The sequence below is a fragment of the Tachysurus vachellii genome, chromosome 1 (genome assembly GCF_030014155.1).
Source record: "Tachysurus vachellii isolate PV-2020 chromosome 1, HZAU_Pvac_v1, whole genome shotgun sequence".
Lineage (NCBI taxonomy): Eukaryota > Metazoa > Chordata > Actinopteri > Siluriformes > Bagridae > Tachysurus > Tachysurus vachellii.
In genome coordinates, this window is record NC_083460.1 from 27,999,782 (window position 1) to 28,020,833 (window position 21,052).

The 21,052-nt window shown below is 37.2% G+C and overlaps 1 protein-coding gene across 5 annotated transcripts in view; it reads left to right on the forward strand.

Annotated features, from left to right (window-relative positions):
- mcf2l2 (MCF.2 cell line derived transforming sequence-like 2) overlaps positions 1-21,052 on the forward strand; it is a 68,839-nt gene that overhangs the window by 1,341 nt on the left and 46,446 nt on the right. For all 5 annotated transcript variants that reach the window (XM_060881305.1, XM_060881312.1, XM_060881321.1 and 2 more), the window contains exon 2: positions 16,304-16,387. In XM_060881305.1, the coding sequence (XP_060737288.1) occupies positions 16,304-16,387 (84 nt within the window). The remainder of the gene's footprint in view (positions 1-16,303; positions 16,388-21,052) is intronic.

The following is a 21,052-nucleotide window of genomic DNA, read 5'->3' on the forward strand; positions in this document are numbered from 1 at the left end:
ATTGAATGACACACTGGGAGGACTTAATCCTGAACCAATCAGCTTTCTGCTTGGTTCCTGATGACATCACCTCACTGTGAATCAGTGTTATTGAGTAATGTGTGGCTTATATCTACTGTAAAACCTCATAAATAATGTATGTTAGTTAAAAAGAAAACATGACGCATCATATTGTAGCCGCTGGTATCATCCATGTGATTCACTTGTGGTGACTCATCTACAGAAATGCTATTTATTAATGTGCATATATAGACTTGTTTTTGGTAAGGATCTGTGTCCATGTGAAGAGATTTTTACTATGATCTTACTTTTAGTACCCGTATAACTAGCGCTTCTTAATGAAAGGAGAAGCATATTGCATGTGAATAAAGGCAGATGTCTTTTGTAAAGCTGTTTCTGTCTCAAAACTCAGTAAGTTATGAGCTAAACCGGTTGTTTGGTATGATTTCTTGAACGCTATTCTTCAAGTTTGAGAAGTTGGAAGACTAGTTTAGAAGATTCAGCAGGAATGATACATTTTTCCAGCCTATTTTCATTAATAATTTTGACTTTATCATACCGCTCATGCTAACGGGTATCTTGGCACATCACATGCAAGTGTACTAACTAGGACAAGGGAATCGTGCACCGCTAGCTGTTACTTTATATGGCACGGTAGCCTTTGGCCATGATATTGTATGACCCTGTATGTCATGGACCAATAAGTTTTTTAAAAATAAATGTCTCCTGTGGTGTTCACTGGAAACATGGTGTAAAAACTAGTTCTATATATCACATTTGCTCAGTTTTGCGGTACCTACTTATCGTCTAAAAACATTAAAACAGAAAAAGCCAATTCTCACAGTATTGTCCCTTTAATGTCATTTGAGAGGATTTAGTTGCTATATACAAAAGATATTAGATCACAGTAACAGGCCCAGTCATTGCTTTTAGTCTGTAAATATTGGAAAATGTGGCTATTACCCATCAAATGTGGCTATTTAAGGAAAAGTAACACAGCCAAGGTATTTAGAAAGGCTCATGGAAAATTGCACTGGAATCTACTCAGGGGAAAGTATCTAATAACTGGGCATGGCAGACATGGCTCATCTGTCTAAGGCTCACAAGCTAAGAGAGGTGTGACATTCATTGACATGAGTCAGAAAAAAGGTGATTTCACAAAACCCTTTCACTTATCCACTGTATGCTTACACATGGATCTTTGTGTATATTGGACACACGAACATTGAAATGCAAATTGTAGGATTTATCAAAACAAATGTTTGCTTTGGTTTGTATACAGTATTTGTCCACAAATTTGAGTTTATTTACATAAAGCACCTAGCAGTGGGAAACCAAGCTGTATGTATAAATATTCCCTTTATTACAGGGGCTGGTCAAATCTAGGGGCTATAAAATAATTAGTGTTAAATACAAGTAGGTATATGGTTATGCTTAAATACCATTTTGCCTATCTCATGGTGTCAGACTTATTAGAGTACTTAATAGAATATCGAATTATTTTACAGTTTTTTTATCGGTGAAACAGATTACCGAATTTAATACTGGTAAATATATGCCAGCCAGATGGGACAGAATTTTAGGTCAACAGATATGTTTTATGGTGTAAAATACTGTGCTGTTCCTAGAGATGCTGATGAAGAGAGGCTAGAAATGGTAACTGGGGAAGTAGAGAATAGAACAGCAGTAGCCAAAGTGAGCATGGATGTTAATGTCTGAAATTAATGTTCCGAATAAAGAACAAATTTGGAATACAAATGTCTTGCTTGCAATCTGTAAAAATAACAGAAATGAGGTCCATATAACAAATGCCTTCTTTGTGCTACTTGTACATGTCCAAGTCGTTTTTAAGATACCCTTTTAAACGATGCCTCCCATATGCGGTAAATGATGGGCATGTCTATATTTAAAGGAGCTGTGACCTACTTGTCTTGGACAGTTACAAACAATTAGTATTTATTAAACTTCATTTCATTGCTGAACATTCATTTCAAATTATGTTTTGTTGATTTTCTGATATTCCTCAGTAAACTGATGTATATTTCCATTCACAGAAACTATGGTAGGTACAAATGTTAACACTCAAATGTATGTTTCCTGAGATGATTGTATGAAATATGAATATCTATAATCAACATTTCAACAGTCTCCCATCATTATATTACAGTCATCTAATTTGTTTAATTTAAAGTTCTTGGGAAAGGATGTTTTCACCATTGAAAGTGAGTCTCTTTGTCCAGGACTACTGTATGCTGGAACAATAGCTGTTATAAACTCAGGAACCTGTCTATGGGTGCTGTGTCGAATGATCCAAAATGTGATCCTACATTCAAAGTCACAATCAAGCTGAGTGCTTAGCTGAAACACAGATTGCAAAAAAACACTGCAAATGTAAAAAGGTGAACAATAGGAAGGTCGCTGGACTTCCTTCCCTCACTCTCCGTCAGTTGGAAGCCCTTCAGCAATATTACGTCAAAACTTCCTTCCTTAATTCTTGTCAACTGATATCCAATCAGTACTGTGTTTATCTAAAAACAAAAACTCTAAAAACTCAACGGGTGCCATAACATTCAATCTGTGCTTCTTTCAAATTGGTAGTATACTGGTAGTAAAGCCTGTTATTTTGTATAAGATTGTTATTGTGCAGTAAAATGTGTATTGGCCACAGTTTATGGTCACATTTTTCCTGTTGAGGCAGACTGCAATACTGTACCTATGGGATAGCATGTCTCATCTCACGCCTTGTGTTATGACGTTGATGTTATATGCTGTTTCCTATTTGTGAAGCTCTTTCTTAAGTCAGAAATCTACATTCAAAACAACTGGCAAAAACGGAAGAAAAAATGCTGTTGTTAACCACATCAGTCTGAACTTCTGAGTACATTTGAACTCCTGTATAGTGACCGCAGTGATATTGAGTGCTTATAAATAAGTAATGTGTGTGTTGCGTTACTATGCTTGCACAGTCTGCTCTTTTGTTGGTCATGGGTTTGTGTCTGTGTTATATGATCTCTAACAAATAGCTGCTATGAAACCTTGAAACATGTTGTTTGGACAGGGAATTTACTCAAGGTTTCAGAAACTGGAAGCAATAGTGGACATCATATATAAATACATGAAGATTGTTTTAAAGAGGAAGAGGCTGAGGAAGTACACACTGTAGATATGACAGTGTTGCTTCATGTCTCAATGGCAAAAGCGTTTCAATTGAGCTCGTGCAGATGACAGCAAATATTGTTAAGCCCAAAGTTTAAAAGTGGACATTAATTTAAATGAATTCTTTTATCTATGGGAGTTGTTTTATCCTGGTCAGAGTCGAGGTTTATCCTTGGGTGTGACGTAGGAATATATAGTGAAATTGATGCTATTACCGGTCAGCGTGTACTCACAAATTGCTCGATCGTTCACATCTATGGGCAATTCAGAGTTGTTGTGATGTTGGACACAGGCGAGTGAGGATCCAAATGCAGTTTTTAGACTTTACTGAACCAAGACAAGAAACAGGCAAACAAACAGAGCAGAATACAGAGCACACAGGAGATGGGAACATTAACACCAACTTACAACAACGACCAACACCAGGGAAGTGAACAAACAGAGTATATATAGCTGACAGGAACCAACGACAAAGCGGAACTAATTAGAGACAAAGACAACACACCTGAAGGAGAGAAGGAGTACAATTAATGTCCATGGAAACCAAAGAGTGGGCGGAGCAAACAATTAACAACCGGGAAAGACAGCAGACAGAAACAGGACAGAAACACAGACAGACTCATTACAAGAGTCTTCAGTCCACTTAGAAATATTGAAAATCCACACACAGAGTATCCTGAGGTAAGGATTGAACGGACAGTTCCTGAAGCTGTAGGATTAGGATGAATGTTTTTGTAGTACAATTTACCACTGAAAAAATTCAATAGCCGTTCACAAGATGCAACATTGGACGGAAGTAGTTATAAAGACATAAAAACAAACTTAACATAAAAACTACATCTTACCATGTATATGAATAAATCACATTCTTCCTACAGTATTTAGAGCAAATAACATTCTTTATTTCAATCCACTACAGTTCTGCCTTTCACTGAAAGAAGCATTGTTGTATTGCTTTCTGCTTTTAATAAGTTGTGTGTTTTGTTTGTATGTAGTATAAATATATGTATATACTTGCATATACACATTAAAAAGAGTAGGTTTAGCTTTGGCTTTTAAGTTAATCACGATAGGCTGCAGTTTAGTAATATATCATGAACAGTCCTTTTTGTTGGTTTAAAATATTAAAAGGTTAAAACAGTGTAACGAGGCATTCTTGGGATTTTCATTATGTGTAGTAGGAGGCTACTAAACAGTCTCAGATATAACTGTAATTTTCTTTATCAAGCTACACATGTGATTTGTCCTTAAGGAAATGAAAGTTTCGAAATAGCTAACAAAATTTTTTTTTTTTATTTACATACAGAAAGCAGAAGCGGCTACTACTAAATGCTGTACATTTATAAAACAGGCCGTAATCTCAATAGTTCCAAACAAGTATCTATATTTATAATTGTAGTCTAGACTAAACTATACTGTAGTGGACTCTCATCGAAGCTGCAAACATATTTTTAAGGCTTTTCAACTTTTCAAAGACTGTTAGAACTACAAGTTTTTTCACAGACAGCAAGGCGAAAGAATACAGCACCAGGTTTTATAGTCTGCAAGGTTTTTACATGTTGTGGAATGCTCATTTTGGCTTAACAGGGAAATGTGAACTTGTGAACTTCTAATCATGTCTCACACTGTGAGGATACTGTTGTGCTGTTTTCCAGTTAATATGCATTATTTTCCTAAAAAATATCTAAATATTTCCAATTGAAAAGTCATTATCAGATATCAGATATAGTGCCATGGTGTGCTTGGGGGAAGATAGAATTCATAGTGGTATAAATCCATGTGTGGTGTGTGTATGCTGTAGAGATAATGTGTGAGGTGGAGAGCGGAAAGGAGCAGCCCCTGTTTGTGTGAAGCTCCCTCAGACGGTCCATAAGCACAAACGCCCCTCACTATGATGAATGTCTCGTAGGGTGGGAGAGGAAGGGGGACGCCCCCCCAGTGCGTCTGGCATTGTTGAGGATATTTGTGAGAAGCATGCCAGTTTGTTCCACAGCTTCAGAAAGAGACACAGAACAACAAGCGTCTTATTTGAAGGATAGATAGTGAGACAAGGAGAGGGCGGTTGAGTGGCTCACGGCCCGGATCATTCTTCATGATGGGCTCTATAATGTGTAAGTCTGGGTCATTACAATTTTATCAGGCTTTATATTTATTCTCTCTCTCTCTCTCTCTCTCTCTCTCTCTCTCTCTCTCTCTCCAGTATTTGTGTGTGTGTATATATATATATATATATATATATATATATATATATATATAATATATATATATATATATATATATATATATATATATATATGACACTAGTGTGTGGCCTGTGTAGAGATCATAGTAATCTCTACAGTCTACAGTGGCAGTCATAGTCTCTGGATCCACTCTGATTACCCCGAGCTGTGTTATGGATGCATTGGGCCCATGTTGGGTGGATTTTACTTGGTGATGCTGGGAATAAAGAGGTCTGTATGCTTAATCTTCAAAACACAGAGTAACATGGCCTAAAATAGATTCCAGGAATTAGTGTGTGTGAGAACTCTCTCAAGTGCCTCTAGGGATATATTAATACAATATGTTTATTGTACTAGTAAGGATAGTTTTGGAGCATTTTTTATAAATCATGTCAGAATGGATGGATAAGTAGGGTATGTTGATATTTTGATATGGAGGGAAGGGTGTCTGTTATAATGACAAGTATTGTATTATATTAGGGCCAAAACAAAGAAATGCCTCATAAAATTTGGTTGCATTATTTTATTAGAAAATATTATTGCCATGATGACCAACGGAATCTCTCATCTGAAGCATCTGAGACTAATCATGGTGCTCATTTTCATAACCATCTGCATTGTGATATCATATAGTGAAAACATGTACAGAATGAACTTATACCACACCAGTGTTGAGTTGTGGAGGCGGATTGGTTAGAAGCTGTTGATTAATTATTCATAACGGCACGTCTCAATTAAATCAAATGGAGCACAGACATCATTTTTTAATCTTATGTAAGAATGATACGTTGATATGTTTCGTTAAGGAGACAGATGTTTACTTAACATATGTAAGTAACATGTACTGTATGAAAGGATTGCAGCATCAGCACGTTAAATGTGGTGCTTTATGCTTTCTGCCCTAAAAAAAAACTTGAGGATTTCTCTGTTCAACAACATTAAATGTAACTAAAAGATCACATCTTTATTTTTTCTTTTACATAACACCTCACTTAGCAACTATTCTACTGCAGAGAGCATGAATCAGTGCATCAGTAAGGAGACTCAAGGACAGTGTGTGTGTGTGTGTGTCTGTGTGTCTGTGTGTGCGTGTATGCATGCTGGATGCTTGATTCTAGGTAGTGATAGAAAGAGCACTCTCAGGTAGAGTAGAGTTCTGTAAATGAAGCCTGTGCAGGAGGGAAACAGCAGGAATTAACAGATTAAGCCTGTGTGAGTGACCTCTCTGTTCTGATCCTTGTGCTCTGAGCTGACCTTGCTTAAACCCGGACACCACTTACACCGGCTGCCTCACACGAACACAAAGAGGAAGGAGAGTATTTTCAGCATGGACACCATTCTGCACTACCAGACCATCCCAGATAGGTGTTCAGCATGCGGAAGACACACACGCTGGCCGTCCTACTCAGTAGTGCGCATCTCGGCTGAGGAGATGGAGTCCTATCATCGCTTTCTGACCATGTGCAAGGAGACAGAGTCTGCCACCAGAAAAAGTATGCCTTCGTCTCCCTCCAAGCTTTTTATCCGTCCATGCTTTTGAGGCAAAGAATTTCTTTTAAAACATTCATCTTAACCTGCAGTCCAGGTATTTCTGCCTGTGGGGTGGGTGTGTGTTCATCAGAGGTTTCTCTCAGTGGTGGTGTGCACTGGGTCGTTGAGGTGTGTCGACAGCTTGCACTACATGGGGAGGATCAGATGTTTAGGTGAAACAGAGATGGCTGCTTTTTGGAGAATTCGAGATCTGGAAGAATTCATTTTAGAGAAAATTGAAAGATTAGTAAGGTAGATTTTCACAGCAAGAAATCTGCATTAAAGTGTTTTTTTTTTTTTTTTGTTGTTTTTTTTAAAGCTTGTGTTTGTTTACGTGGTGTATTTTTGCAGAATTATCTGTTGAATTAGCATTTAAGGAAACATTTTAATTTCCTGATAGCTAAAATGTCTCTGTGTGTATTATCATAAACATGGCTAAAAAACAGCTAGATTTTACTTGAATTTTGGATTTCCAAATAGCTAGTTCATCTGACTTACTATAGCTTTAAGTCCTTTTGGGGGAGTTCATTTGAAATTTTCACTTCGGACGTTTTGAACCAGGGGAACCACAATACTTGTTGGAGTCAGAATAGACCATGTGACAGTCATGCGTTATTAAAAACAGAAGGATTTTCCTGTGTTTAAATGCAGAGCATGTAGCACCAGTTTACAAAGGGAAAATGGCTGAGACGTGTGTATACTTAGGGGCATTACCGTTTGCATATTTATAGGATAGATTATTTATAGAATATGCAGTGTCAATGTTTGTGCCTTTTCTGCTGTCTAATGACATTTTATGTTGGAACTTCCAAATGAATCAATTCATTATATATCACAGAAAAAAATCAGTGGCTCGCCTGACGTTAACCTTGAATTACCAGACACAGAAATGAGAGTCCACAGGCTATTTCTGGTTTGTCATTCAGAGACTAACTCAGCCAGAAGAAATGCCGCATCAAGGCCTTATATTACGATGTGAAATAACTATCCTCAGAAAACGAAATTACAGATCTTTTTTGAGCTTCGGCATTTCTTTCTTTTTTTGTTGTTGCTTTCTCTTGAATTGTACAGCTATGCTGGACACACCAGAGACTATGTATGTGAGGAATGTTACCGAGCAGATATTTCAGCATTTTGAGTGCAAAGTAATAGCAGTGATTTTGTGTTTTAGTTGGACTACAGACCCTTAAGATGCATCGTATCTAGTACGGCAAACTTTGACTTTTTCTCTGTGCAGGATGCACTTTGAACGCACAGACTTCAAAGTTTGATTTCATCAGTAATTTCACCAATGAGCGGATGTAAGTTGTAACTTTTATAACTTTATAACTTAAGTAATAATCTAAGGCTAAACTCTGGATGCATCGGTACATGATGTTTACTCCCAAACTGATCAATCCCAATATTTAAGCAATTAGGGACACTATGGAATATTTATGTATTATATATATTTGTCTTGGTTATTGCCTTGTTCTGACAGCAATGAACTGCTCATGCTGAGGTTTGTATTTAAAACATTATGCCATTCAAACAGTATCTCAAATAGAGATAATGAGGGCTGTCGACCTGAGCGTGCAGAGCAGTATCAGCGAGAGTGGTCATTAAAAATGAGCTAAAGGTAGAGTGAATTGTACCAATGATTAATCTAATCAAGCATGGATCACTTCTTGGTGCTTGCAAATTGCTCTCATGTATTTCTTTCTGGTCTCACTATAGTATCTACTCTTGATCTTTTCACAAAGCACAATTTGCAGTATACTTTCCTTTGCTTGTTTTGAATGTTATTCATAAATTACGTCATTTCTGTGTTGTCATTTCTTGTCAGCATTAGCATGACAAAATACGCAAGTATGGCCTAGACTTGAGACAGTTTTCAGGCATAAGACAAAACGTATACATTGACATTTATTTTACATTTACAGCATTTTAGTAGACCCACTTATTCAGAGCGGTTTACAGAGGTGCTTTAGAAGTCTCTATCAATGAATACATTGATTCTTGTTTACAAGGTCACAGAATACCATTAGTCTAAAACTCTGTCAGGATGTTATAGAGCATGGAATGCATAGGAGCAAGAAAAAGTTCTAGTTCAATAAAAAATCACCCCTATATTATTTGATCTTCACTGGCTGCCAGTCTCATCTCGCATAAAACATAAAATCATACTGCTTACTTATAAGGCACTAAACCCCCCATACTATATACCTTCACAATCACTCCGGTCTTCAAATTTTGAACTTCTTTGTATTCCTAGATACCGTTTATCCTCTGCGGGTGGCAGATCCTTTTCTGTCATTGCTCCAAAACTGGAACTCCCTACCCATTGCACTCAGAACCATCACCACTTTGTCTGAATTTAAATCAAGGCTTAAGACCCACCTTTTCAACCTTCACTATCAGTAAATGGATATGTATTAGGAGTCCTTATTTTTTCTGAAATATGGTGTATGTATCGTGTACTGTGTAGAGTAATATCTCTTGTACTTGTCTTCTGTTATTATCTCATGCAGCTGCATGTGATCCTTCGTCCTGGGCAAATGTCCGACGTATATGTATGTATATGTATGATCCTTCGTCCTGGGCAAATGTCCGAAGAATATGTATATGTATGTTACAGTATATTTCATCTGTCTTGAAATACTGTACCTTGTAAAGCGTCCTTGAGCTTGGGAAAGGCGCAATATAAATTAAACATATTATTATTATTATTATTATTATTATTATTATTATTATTCATTCATTCATTCATCTTCTACCGCTTATCCGAACTACCTCGGGTCACGGGGAGCCTGTGCCTATCTCAGGCGTCATCGGGCATCAAGGCAGGATACACCCTGGACGGAGTGCCAACCCATCACAGGGCACACACACACACATACTCATTCACTCACGCAATCACACACTAGGGACAATTTTCCAGAGATGCCAATCAACCTACCATGCATGTCTTTGGACCGGGGGAGGAAACCGGAGTACCCGGAGGAAACCCCCGAGGCACGGGGAGAACATGCAAACTCCACACACACAAGGTGGAGGCGGGAATCGAACCCCGACCCTGGAGGTGTGAGGCGAACGTGCTAACCACTAAGCCACCGTGCCCCCCCTATTATTATTATTATTATTATTATTATTATTATTATTATTATTATTATTATTATTATTATTATTATTATTAGTTGCTAGTTAATACTTCAGGCAATCTATTCCTGGCCACATATGTGCACAGTGTGTAACTTTTTGGAAAGAAAACTTAAAGAAAGGTTTAGCTAACATCTACCTATTTAACTGATTCTACCTTCACCCACAACATATTTTTGTAATCAGCTAATCATTGCTCCATTCTTATTGTGTGTGATGTCTGGACTACACATGTTGCCAGTTTAGACCTCTGGGACCGTATAGGAACAGCCCAATATAATAAAACCCACCTGGCTAAACTGGGTCAGGCATGTTACAAACAACACTGTTCATAAAGACACATATGGCTGTTCTTTGATTAGCTGCTCAGTTGAACGCTGTCATGATCCATTTGGATTGTAGAGTCATGCTACATGTTTATGTCTCAGTAGACTTTGTATGTAGATATTTGCATATCCCTTACATTATATGATATGTCTTACTCTTTGGATTGTTCTAAATAACCAGGGAGTGAGACCTTGTTTAATATGATTTATATGCTAGAGGCCGAGATTGCGTTTGTCCCACAAAGAAATCCTTTGATTAAATGGGTTTGGGTGATCAAAGTGATTTGAATTGAAGACCTTTTTGCTTGTTTCAAGCAATCACTTTATGTGTCAGACAACACAAATTATTGTGCAATTGCAATATATCTTCTGCTATACTTCTCTAGTATACTTCTTTCTTCTCTCTACCCCTTGAAGCAGGAACTATTATGTCATACTATGCTCATGACCAGCCCAAATGTGATTAAAATCACAAGGCTGGTGGTTTTTCAGTTTCAAGTATTTAAGAATTTGTCCTTTGTACATCAATAGTTTCCATTTGACACATCAGCTCAAATTAAGACAAACGTCAATTGCTAAATATGGCTTTGTGGTGTGCAACTGAAATTTTTACGACTGACCCCAGTGCAGTAGCTATTTATTCAATTCTGCTTTAATGTTTTTTGGTCTAGTTAATGGTATTGGTGTGGTTCTTAGTCTTAAAGTCAGAAGCAGCATGCAGCATTCTTTTACTTTAAAAAAAAAAAAAAAAAATTACATTTAAATTTATTAGAATTTTATTTTTTAAATACATTTTTCCTATTCATTTTATATTAAAAATAAACTTTTAATAAGTATATTTTTTAAATATAAAAAAGTTTCGATTTTTCTAAGAAATTCTTAGAAATTTAAAATAAATTTATAATACTTTAAAGCTCTTGTGGTCCACCATTTTCAGCGTCAGGTTTGTGGAAAGTGAAGCCTAAGAATAAAATAGACAAACTAAAACTCATGTGTTTGCTATTGGATGGAGTTGTTGTGAGACAGATGCTAGCTTGGCTATGATCCTTGGTTTAATTTTGATCATAGATATGCATTATTAGTGAGCACTTTTAAGCAGTGAAAATTAAACTGATGTTTTACAGCCTTCCTAAGTTTCCAGTTGTTCCCTCCATGTTGGAAAGGCTGTCTACGAATGCTAAGGCAACATACGTCCTTCAGGGAAGGCAATTTCGTAAAATACTCTGTAGGGATCCTGTCATGAATGAGATAAATGATGTGATGTGACCTGTGGTACAATAGGCACCTTGCAGATTACAGTAAGAAACAAGCACACTGGGTCTGACTGATGGATTTATCCTGGTTTCTGGGTTATGAGGCTGGGTTCTTTTTACCAGCCCACTGTCCTGGTTGGGTGTTATGTAAAACCCCAAAACAAGCATGTCTTGTCTAATATTGGGGTGAATACTGAGGAAAGAGAAGCAGCCTGATCCCATTGTTTGGGTCACTGGTTGGCCAAGCCAAGGGATTAATACAGCCAGCATATTAACAAACCATTCAGTTCCAAATGGAGTGAGTCACAATGTTGTTTTTTTGAGCTGCTGACAATTTTCAGTTTTGTGTGTTTAGGAGAGAAACGAGAAATATATGGACAAAGGCGCATATTATCCTTATCTAAACCTTATGGTATATGAATAAAAGACACAATTAAAACACTCCTTATTGTGTATCATTATGAAACAAATTTATATATCATTCTTCCAGGCTTTTTAATCCATTGTATGGCTATGTCAACATGACAAGCGATTCAATATTCCATTGGATCTCACTGTTATGTAAACCCACTCTACAAGGGAAGGAAGGTGCCTCGGTCCGCACACAATGTCTCACCCGAGGAGACTGGTGTTTGGGGGAAATACTTCCTTCAGGATGATAAACAGCCACGTTCTCTAAGGCAGCTGCTAAAGCTCATGCTGCAAAGAGAGTGGGTGTGTGTGTTTGCAGCATGTGACTTTGATTTGGAACGCAGCCGAGCTCAGGAGAACTTGTACTTTGAACTTTCCGACTTGTGAAAAAAATACCTTTCCTTTAGACCTAAATACCAACCCCCCAATCCCCCCTCCTCCTGGCCTTGCACACATGCTGCACTCACTAAAATCATGCTGCTGTTTTGAACCTCCCCCTATCCATCTCTACCAGTGGGAGACAAGCTGGTGTGCTGCATGTTTTTCCCTCCTAAACTGCTGATAGGTCATCTTTGGCAGTCTTGTGCCGCAGCCCCAGGAGAAATTCTGCCTTATTCTGTTTTGTGAGTTGCTACAAGAGGAAAACACGCCGGAGCTGGAAAAAGTGACCAGAGTCGCTCAGACACTTACCACAAATATGCATCTCCTGCCAGGACTCCGGCGCAGCTGCCGGCTCTCCTACAAATCCTGAAAGACACAGAGACGGAAGAAGATGGTAGAAACTTAGCTGTTTTGGTAAACATTACCATTGTCTGGACAGTGTTTGTTATTCTTCTGTTGGATCTGAGTCGCTTTGGTGTCTGGTCATCATGATTAAATGCACAAAACCAGTCATAGGTAAGACTGTTGATTTGCTGTCTTCCTCACTTCTAGTCTTTCAGTCATATTCATCTAGGATTTTGTTGAATTTGAGTCAGAAATCAAGAGCTGGGGTTTATTTGGAGAACTCACAGAAGTGTTTGCAATGAATGCTTCTCAGACAAAGTGTCTTGATTGTTCTTTTGTTATGAGTGGGAGGTTTGCTGCTTGAGCAGTCAGAGGTTTGGAACTCTGGCCTGTTAATATCCTCTTTAATGCATGTTACACAAAAGGAACCTGATTGTACTCTGCTGTGTGTTTTGTTGGTGCTAAATCTGGCACGGACACATAAAATACAGCATTCATTCAAACCTAATCAGACATGCAAGAGTTGTTTCTCCACTTTCTGGCTTGCATGTGGATTAAAATTGATGCGATATAGTAGCAGGGAGTTGATCAAACAGTGATTGAACAGGAGCTGAGATTCCTGCTTTGACTTGGACTGTATCCAGCAGCAACACAGACCGATGTGTGTGTGTGTGTGTGTGTGTTTGTGTATGTGACCATTAGTTCCTCTAAATGCCCACAAGTCACCTGCATAAGATGCCTTGAACTTAACACCATACCTATAGCAGACTGAGACAAAATCATTTCAAGCTGCTTTCTAATTATTCTCGAACTAGCATGTTTATAATGTTAGCTGCATTTAACGACATGGTTAAGTTTAATTCTATTGTACTACAGCACTGCGGAAGTCTCAGCTGTGAAGGTGATGATTAATATTTTAGAACAGCAGCTTTGACAATAGTGCCTTTCTTAATGCATTGTACCAATATGTTATTGTTCCTGTAGCAACAGCTTAGTTGACAGACTTGTAAGTTGGACAGTAATCTAAGGTTAATAATAAATGGATAAAAATGTATTGCTATTTAACAAAGGATTTTTTTTTATTGATATGTTGAAGTTTACTATGAGGATACGTTTATTTAACATTTAACAGCCAGAACCTTGGTAGGCTCCGGTCAGGGTGTCACATCCACCATGGACTATTCCCTTCCACTCCACTAAAGGGCATCTTTTCATGTGGTTTGATCACCTTCTCTAGTGGTCCAAGTGTTTCTGCATACCTGTATAGTATTCCATATATAAGTCTTATTGCTGAGCGTTATGATTTTGTTTGTTATGTTATAGTTGTTTATAAATGAGTAGCATCTCTTTGTTAAAGTTAACTAGCATTTCATTTCTTTGACTTTGTTTTGCTAGTTTTCCCTGCCTTGTCGTTGTTTAATAATAATAATAATAATAATAATAATAATAATAATAACCTTTATTTTCTATAGCGCCTTTAAAAGAACATCTCAAAGTGCTTTATAAAAGCAACAAAATTACACACATAATATAAAGATTAAAATTAAAGCATCAAAAATAGACAATAAAATAAGCAAAGTTTTCATATGTAAAATTACAATTAGTCAAATTAAAAGCTACCCTAAAAAAATAAGTTTTAAGCAGAGATTTAAAAGTGCCAAGAGATTGCTTGCCTTATCTCAGTTGGTAATGAATTCCACAGTTTTAGTGTTTCTTTTGGTTTGTATATTAGTTAACGTATGTCTGCACTTGCATCCACTTCCAGAGGAAATAGACATACATCTTCTTCTTAAACTTCTATTTAGTAAACTAATGCAATTTTCTGTCTGCTGGGATTACACTACAACAATTAACATCCTTATCTGGACTGACATACTCTGTACAAATTTGGTATGGTCTAGTCACAGTTCTGCTGTTGCCAACTAATTACATACATTACAATCTTAGAGCCAACTAGTTTGTCATTGACATCAATATTGTCTGTATCTGTGTTGTTTGGAGCATAAACTGCTTTTAGATTGATGCCACATTAACTCATGTCAGTACATCATGATGTACTGTGCACTAAACAACTTTGTGAGTTTTAGTGAGATCATATGACGCTAGATCAGCTTTAGAATGAGGACGATCTATTATGTTTTTCATAAACCTTTACTGACTACACCAACAACTGCCCCAACTGTTGCTTTTTCATTAAACAGGTTTCTGTTTTTTTCCCTTTACTTCAGGAGCATGTGTCAAAATTCTTTTCAGTGGTCATCTGAGATATGATATAGATTCAGTAATTCATTAAATAAATTTTTTTCATAAAACCTAAAGTTTATTCCATGAATATCTTTGAATTCAGAAAAATAGTTTGTAAATCTTTTTTTTAAGAGATTTGTTGGCCATTAAATTTGACTTGTTTAAACTTGACTTGTTCTAAGGCTGATGCTGATAAAGAGATACATATTTTGTTTATAAAAATTGGGTAATAAGGACAGCCATGTCCTTCATTATCCAAGGTTCCATCCAATATCTACTCATAGTTGTTGAACATTATTGAGGAGGGAGGTGTGGGAGTGTGTGTTTGTGTTCTGTCCTGGTGGGAACAGCCAAACCATTCCAACTTCCTCTTAGTTCTTACCCGCCTATTGTGACTCACTTGCATTTCAGTAGCCCCTGCTGGGTCACCCCACCCCAAGGCGATGAGATAACATCTATAATTCACATGCTCCTTGACGCACATTGTCTTTCCTTTGGAACATGTCTCTGGAGGATGTATACATTTGTGTGCCTGCGAGCCTGCACGTGGACACACGTTCATTTTTGCAATAACGAACTAAAAATTGCTCAGTAAGGGATCTGTATATTTCCGTTGTTCTGAATTATAGAAGCTATGCTTTGAGGTAAACTGTATAAAATGTTTAGCAAAGAAACACTCCAAAGTTTCTTCGTATCTACAAAGAGTTTTTTAAGATGCTGTTCTTTTATTCCTCGTCAGACTTTAGTAGTAAGTTGTCAATATGTAGTAAAGACTGGTAGTTGGGTGTTAATACATCCATTTATGCCAGTACATAGAGGAGGGTTTGTTTTCCTTTAGTCTTCATTGCCCTTTGGGGTGACCCCTATTAATCTAGCAAAGATTTAAGCTAAAAAGGCCCTCAAGCGTCTATTTCTTAAAAACAACTGCATGAACAGATGACTTGTTTGATGGGCCATATCCCTTACACATGGAAACAAACCAGAAACTGTATTCATGGCTGAAGGTCACTGCTGCAATGGAACTTCAGAATGGAAGCCCCATTTAGAAAGGAAGGCCACTTTGAAGGGGCCTAGTTCTGTCTGATTGCCTAATTTTTTCCTATATCTTCTGTGCCGGCTCTGCCACAGACTGCTAGTTGTTCTTGTACTGCATCAGGAAATGTGCTGTGTCAGCAGTTGTATGTTGCGGTTTTGAACGGATAATTAAAGTGAGAATGATGGCCGCGTTGCGGTAATATTTGTCGACGCTGGCATTCCTTTCTTTTCTCACGTTTCCCTGTTTCTCTATTTTCCACAGATGAGATTATGCAACAAGAGATAAGGCCTCTGCTAGCCATGGACATCATCGAACAGCTCCACAGGCAGTTTGCAATGCTGTCAGGTAAGAATTATTAACATTTCTCTTTTCAGCAGGTTTTACCCTTCTGCACTGCATTAAGGAGAGTTCAAAGATTGCAGGAAGGGTTTCAGCTTTTGTACAATGCATAGAATCATGCAGATACAGGTCAAGAGCTTCAGTTAATGTTCAAATCAAGCAGCTGATTGGGGGAGAGAGATCTCAGCGACCTGGTTGTTCCCGCAAGAGGGGTTGGTTTTTGATCTGAAGTTGTAGCTCAGTGCTAATGCATGGGTCTTCTGAATGGAAGGTTAAGAGATTGAATCCCAGGACCACCACGCTGTCATTGCTAATTCCCTGATCATGGCCCTTAACCCTCATTTGAATGAATGTAAGTTGCTCTGGATAAGGGTATATGCCCAATGTTTTAAATGTATTTCAGAAAACGCTGATCTCCTTTGCTTTTTTACACATAACTCTATACATGGATCGGTCAGATAAACCAAAAAGCATCCAGCGCGTGGTAGTTCTGCATGCAGAAAGGCTTTGTTGGTGAGAGAGGTCAGAAGAGAATGGCCAGACTGGTGTGAGTTGACAGATAGGCTACAGTAACTCAAATAACCACTTTCGCTTTTTCTGTGGTGAACAGAAAAGCATCTCAGAATATGCACAACACACCAAAACTAGAGTCAGACCACACCAAGTTCCACTTCTGTCAGCCAAGAACAGGAAGAATTTAGAAGAAGCTATACTATAGGGAAGAGGTTCACTGAAACCGAATAGCTGGAACGAAGAAAAACATTTTGTGGTCTTTTGCTGTTGTGGCTTGTAAGTGGAAATACTTGGAGTAGTAGGACAGCATTTACATTTACATTAACATTAAGGGCATGTGACTAGGGATACAATGAGTGTAAAGCTCTGTTGGGAGGAAATATAGCACACAGACAAACATATCGTAGTTTTAGGAGTTGCATGAAATGCTTCTTCATGTCTCGACTTAATATTCACTTTACCATTAAGATTTTCATCTCTCACTACCTCACAATGACATACTGAAAGTGTCAACCTGTTTGCACAATTGCCTCTTGCACATTCCTGTGTATCTTCATATTTAAGACTACAGTTTAATGCACAAATGCACATTGCCTCTTGTACATCCCTGTGTATCTTATATTTATAACTACAGTTTACATTCATGCACATTATTTTCCACATGTATTTCTTTTTTATATATTTTATTCTTATATTTTCATTGTTTACCTTTATCTCATTCTTTCATTTTTGTGTTTTTCTAATAAGTGCAATGTCCATGGAGCGGACCTGACTCACATTTCACTGCTGGTTATATATGCCCTATATAATTGTGTATGTGACAAATAAAAATCTTGAATCTTGAATCTTAAAGGTAAAATACCTTGATAAGTTTTGACTGGTTTTGAAACTACACTATTTCTTTAGAGAACAATGTTCTTGTTGTACACTTTATTTGATGCAAAACATCAAGAAGGTTAGACAGAATCATCCATGCCTCTCACTTTCAATGTGAATCATTTTTCCATTACAGTTCTTCCTTTTCTAGTAGCACTTCTTTATTTTATTAGACATGAAAGTATTTTATGACCAACAATGAACAATTTCAGGACATTGAAAGGTTAGGTTGGAGCTACACGTGTGTGCTTGTCATTTTTTTGATGTTTTTGAACAAAATCAAATAAATTGTTCATGTATTTTTTTTTTATTTTGGCACTAATGTTTAAAATAATGTCTGTGAGGGTTTTACTAATTAATCTGAAATTATATTTCCATATTACAGTATAAATACTACAATATATATAATACAAATCAGTACAATATTGAATTACACTAATATTGACAACAGTAATGAAGAATTTAACGTTAATAAATATTACACTTTCTTTCTGATGATTTACATGATTATAATTGACTAAGAACTTTATTAGAGCTTTATGGGGTGTTCTTTGAATTTATAAAAATGCTTACAAGAATTTCATTACCAGCTTGCACTCAATTAGTAAAATTATATACTGTATATAATAAAAAAAAAAGTCAACTTTGTACCTATTGACTATTGACTGTTCATTGACACTACACTGTCGTGGGTTGAGTAGATGAACATGAGGTTGAGCAGCTGTCTGGTGTGCACTGATCAATGTTAATGCTCTCTAATCACATCCTCATCCAGCCTGAAGGCTGAAAGCTCTGCTCCATTACATTCATAGCACTATTAGATTACAAGCCTACCATTTCCTGATACTGCTTTGGATGTTACACTCCCTGCAGTATCTACATAAACTAGATAACCCTTTTTTCAGCTCCTCCTGATATGAGCTCACTGCTGGAATATGGTTTTGTTTTATAAGCTGGTGCAGATGTAGGTGTACTGTCAGAGGAATAAAAATGACATGCTGAAATGAAGTAGCGCACTGAATGTGGCTGAGTTCAAGATGCCAAAGATAAGTATCTCATGTGTATGTCACGTATATATTCCCTTGAAGCTCTTAATGAACAGCACAGCTGAGCCGCTGAAGAAAATGCTGCTTTGTGCCATATGTCCTTTAGTGACAAATCAGTAACAGATCAACTGTCACACAAATTACAGTCGAACAGGATACTGTGTATGTGAAGAGTGTTCTACACATGTACACTATCTGGTCAGAAGGTTTGAATTAATTTACACTATTAGCTCATTTATAGGGACTTATAACGACTTAAAATTCTTCAGATACTGATTAAATTGTGTTGTAATTTGCATGCAAAAAGCTTGGTGAAGCTTTTTGTGAAGACATGCTTATGTAACATTTATGGCAGATGTCATGTGTGTTGGTGCTTTTTACCACATTGTTCCACCACGGGAAAGCTTTTCTTAGGTTTTATTACTGTAGTTGTATTCAAGGACTTCATTGTCCACTCTCGGACCCCCTAATGAGTGATTTGTTAAAGGTAGGGTCACTTGTTGTGAGACTGGAATATACTGAAAGGCTCGGTTTGTCTTACTATCAGTTGAGACTGTTAGTATTAACAGTAAGTGAAATAGATTTTATGGTTGACAGCAAGGAAATCAGCTACTATATGCTTTTTAAAGTGAAGAAATATTCTATTGACTTGTCATAGCTTTGTCTATGCTTTGGCTGTTGTGTGCTGAGCAACTAGCATGTGACAGAGCTAGGCTGACTCCACAGAGATTAGCAGTGCAGTTCATGTAAGTGTGTGAAACTCACCACTAAAGAGTTTTTTCATCCTCTTCCTCTGGTGCCATAACACCTGATTCTGGGAAATCTAATTTGACCTCAGTAGCAGACCTGCTGTAGCCGATGACTGCTGATGTGAAGAATGCAGTGAAGGACTCAGTGAAATCAGCTTCAGACGGCCTTGGCTTTGACCTTGGTGCAAGGTTGTAATAAAGCTGTCAAGAGATTTACATTCTAAACTTTTGGCATTTTTTTTTTGGATTTTAACAAAAATTCTAAATGTATGTTGAAGGATTCTTTAGGAGAACCGCTGACGTAATGTGTGTGTGTTTACTCATCTTAATTCTTGAAAGTTTTGTTTTTTATTTTAAGTGCAATTCATGAAGCACGTTAGCTCTAGAAGCAGCTCCAGCATGGTACAGAGGACACCTACTACTTCCTTTCATCAATAACTAGCTGGTTTCAATATATTTGAAAGACTGATGATGAGTGAAGGTTTTGACTCACTTTTGAATCTACTGCCATGATTGCTAATAAGGAAGGCAATGCAACAAAGATCAGGAACTACAGGTCAAGGCTGATTTTAGCCTTTTTTTCCCTCCATATTTTGAACAACTCTAAAATTGTAAATGGTCTTATATATAAATAGGCTGTGTATTATATTGATAACATATGGATCATAATTGGATCAATATAATATATGCATCAATATATGGATATATTATAATATATTGATCAATTTTCAGATTATTGATAATACATGGATCACCATTATTTCACATAGATTACATTTATACTGTAATATATGTATCTACTAAATAAAACATAGATTTACATTTATGGCATTTAGTAGATGCCATTATGCAGAGCTTACAACTTACATTTTATACAACTGAGCAATTGAGGGTTAAGGGCCCACAACTCGCAACCTTCCAATCAGTAGGCCAACACCTTAACCACTAAGCTACCTCATCATTTATATAATTTATACCGTATAATACAATGAATGTAAATGCAATGTTTTATATGTCACAGCTGCGTTTGTGAAATGCTCTGTGCCTTTCACCTTGAGAAACCTGACATGGTTCAGTAGATATAATAGGGAATGTGATGCTGGCACTTATAATAGGTGTGATCTCAGCTGTGGTGTATGAGTGATAAAGCACAGGAAATTAAACTGTTTTATGTCTTGGTGGGGAGGAAATGTCTAGATTGCCATGCGGAAATTAGATTTTTTTTTATTTAAAAACTAAAAGGAAATGGGGTTGATGTTCGGGGTTAGATTTAGGTGTTGCACAACATTAATTAGCTCCGTTAGTAATTACAGCACTGAAAGGTTCACATAAAGATTGTAAGATAAACATGTATATGTGGGTGTGTGTGTGTGTGTGGGGTGGGGGTGGGGGGGGTAACTATCTGTCTTTGTGTCTGTGTGTGTGTCTTTGGGAGCATCTGTGTGTCTGTGTCAATAACCATTGAATATACAGCTTAATGATTTGAC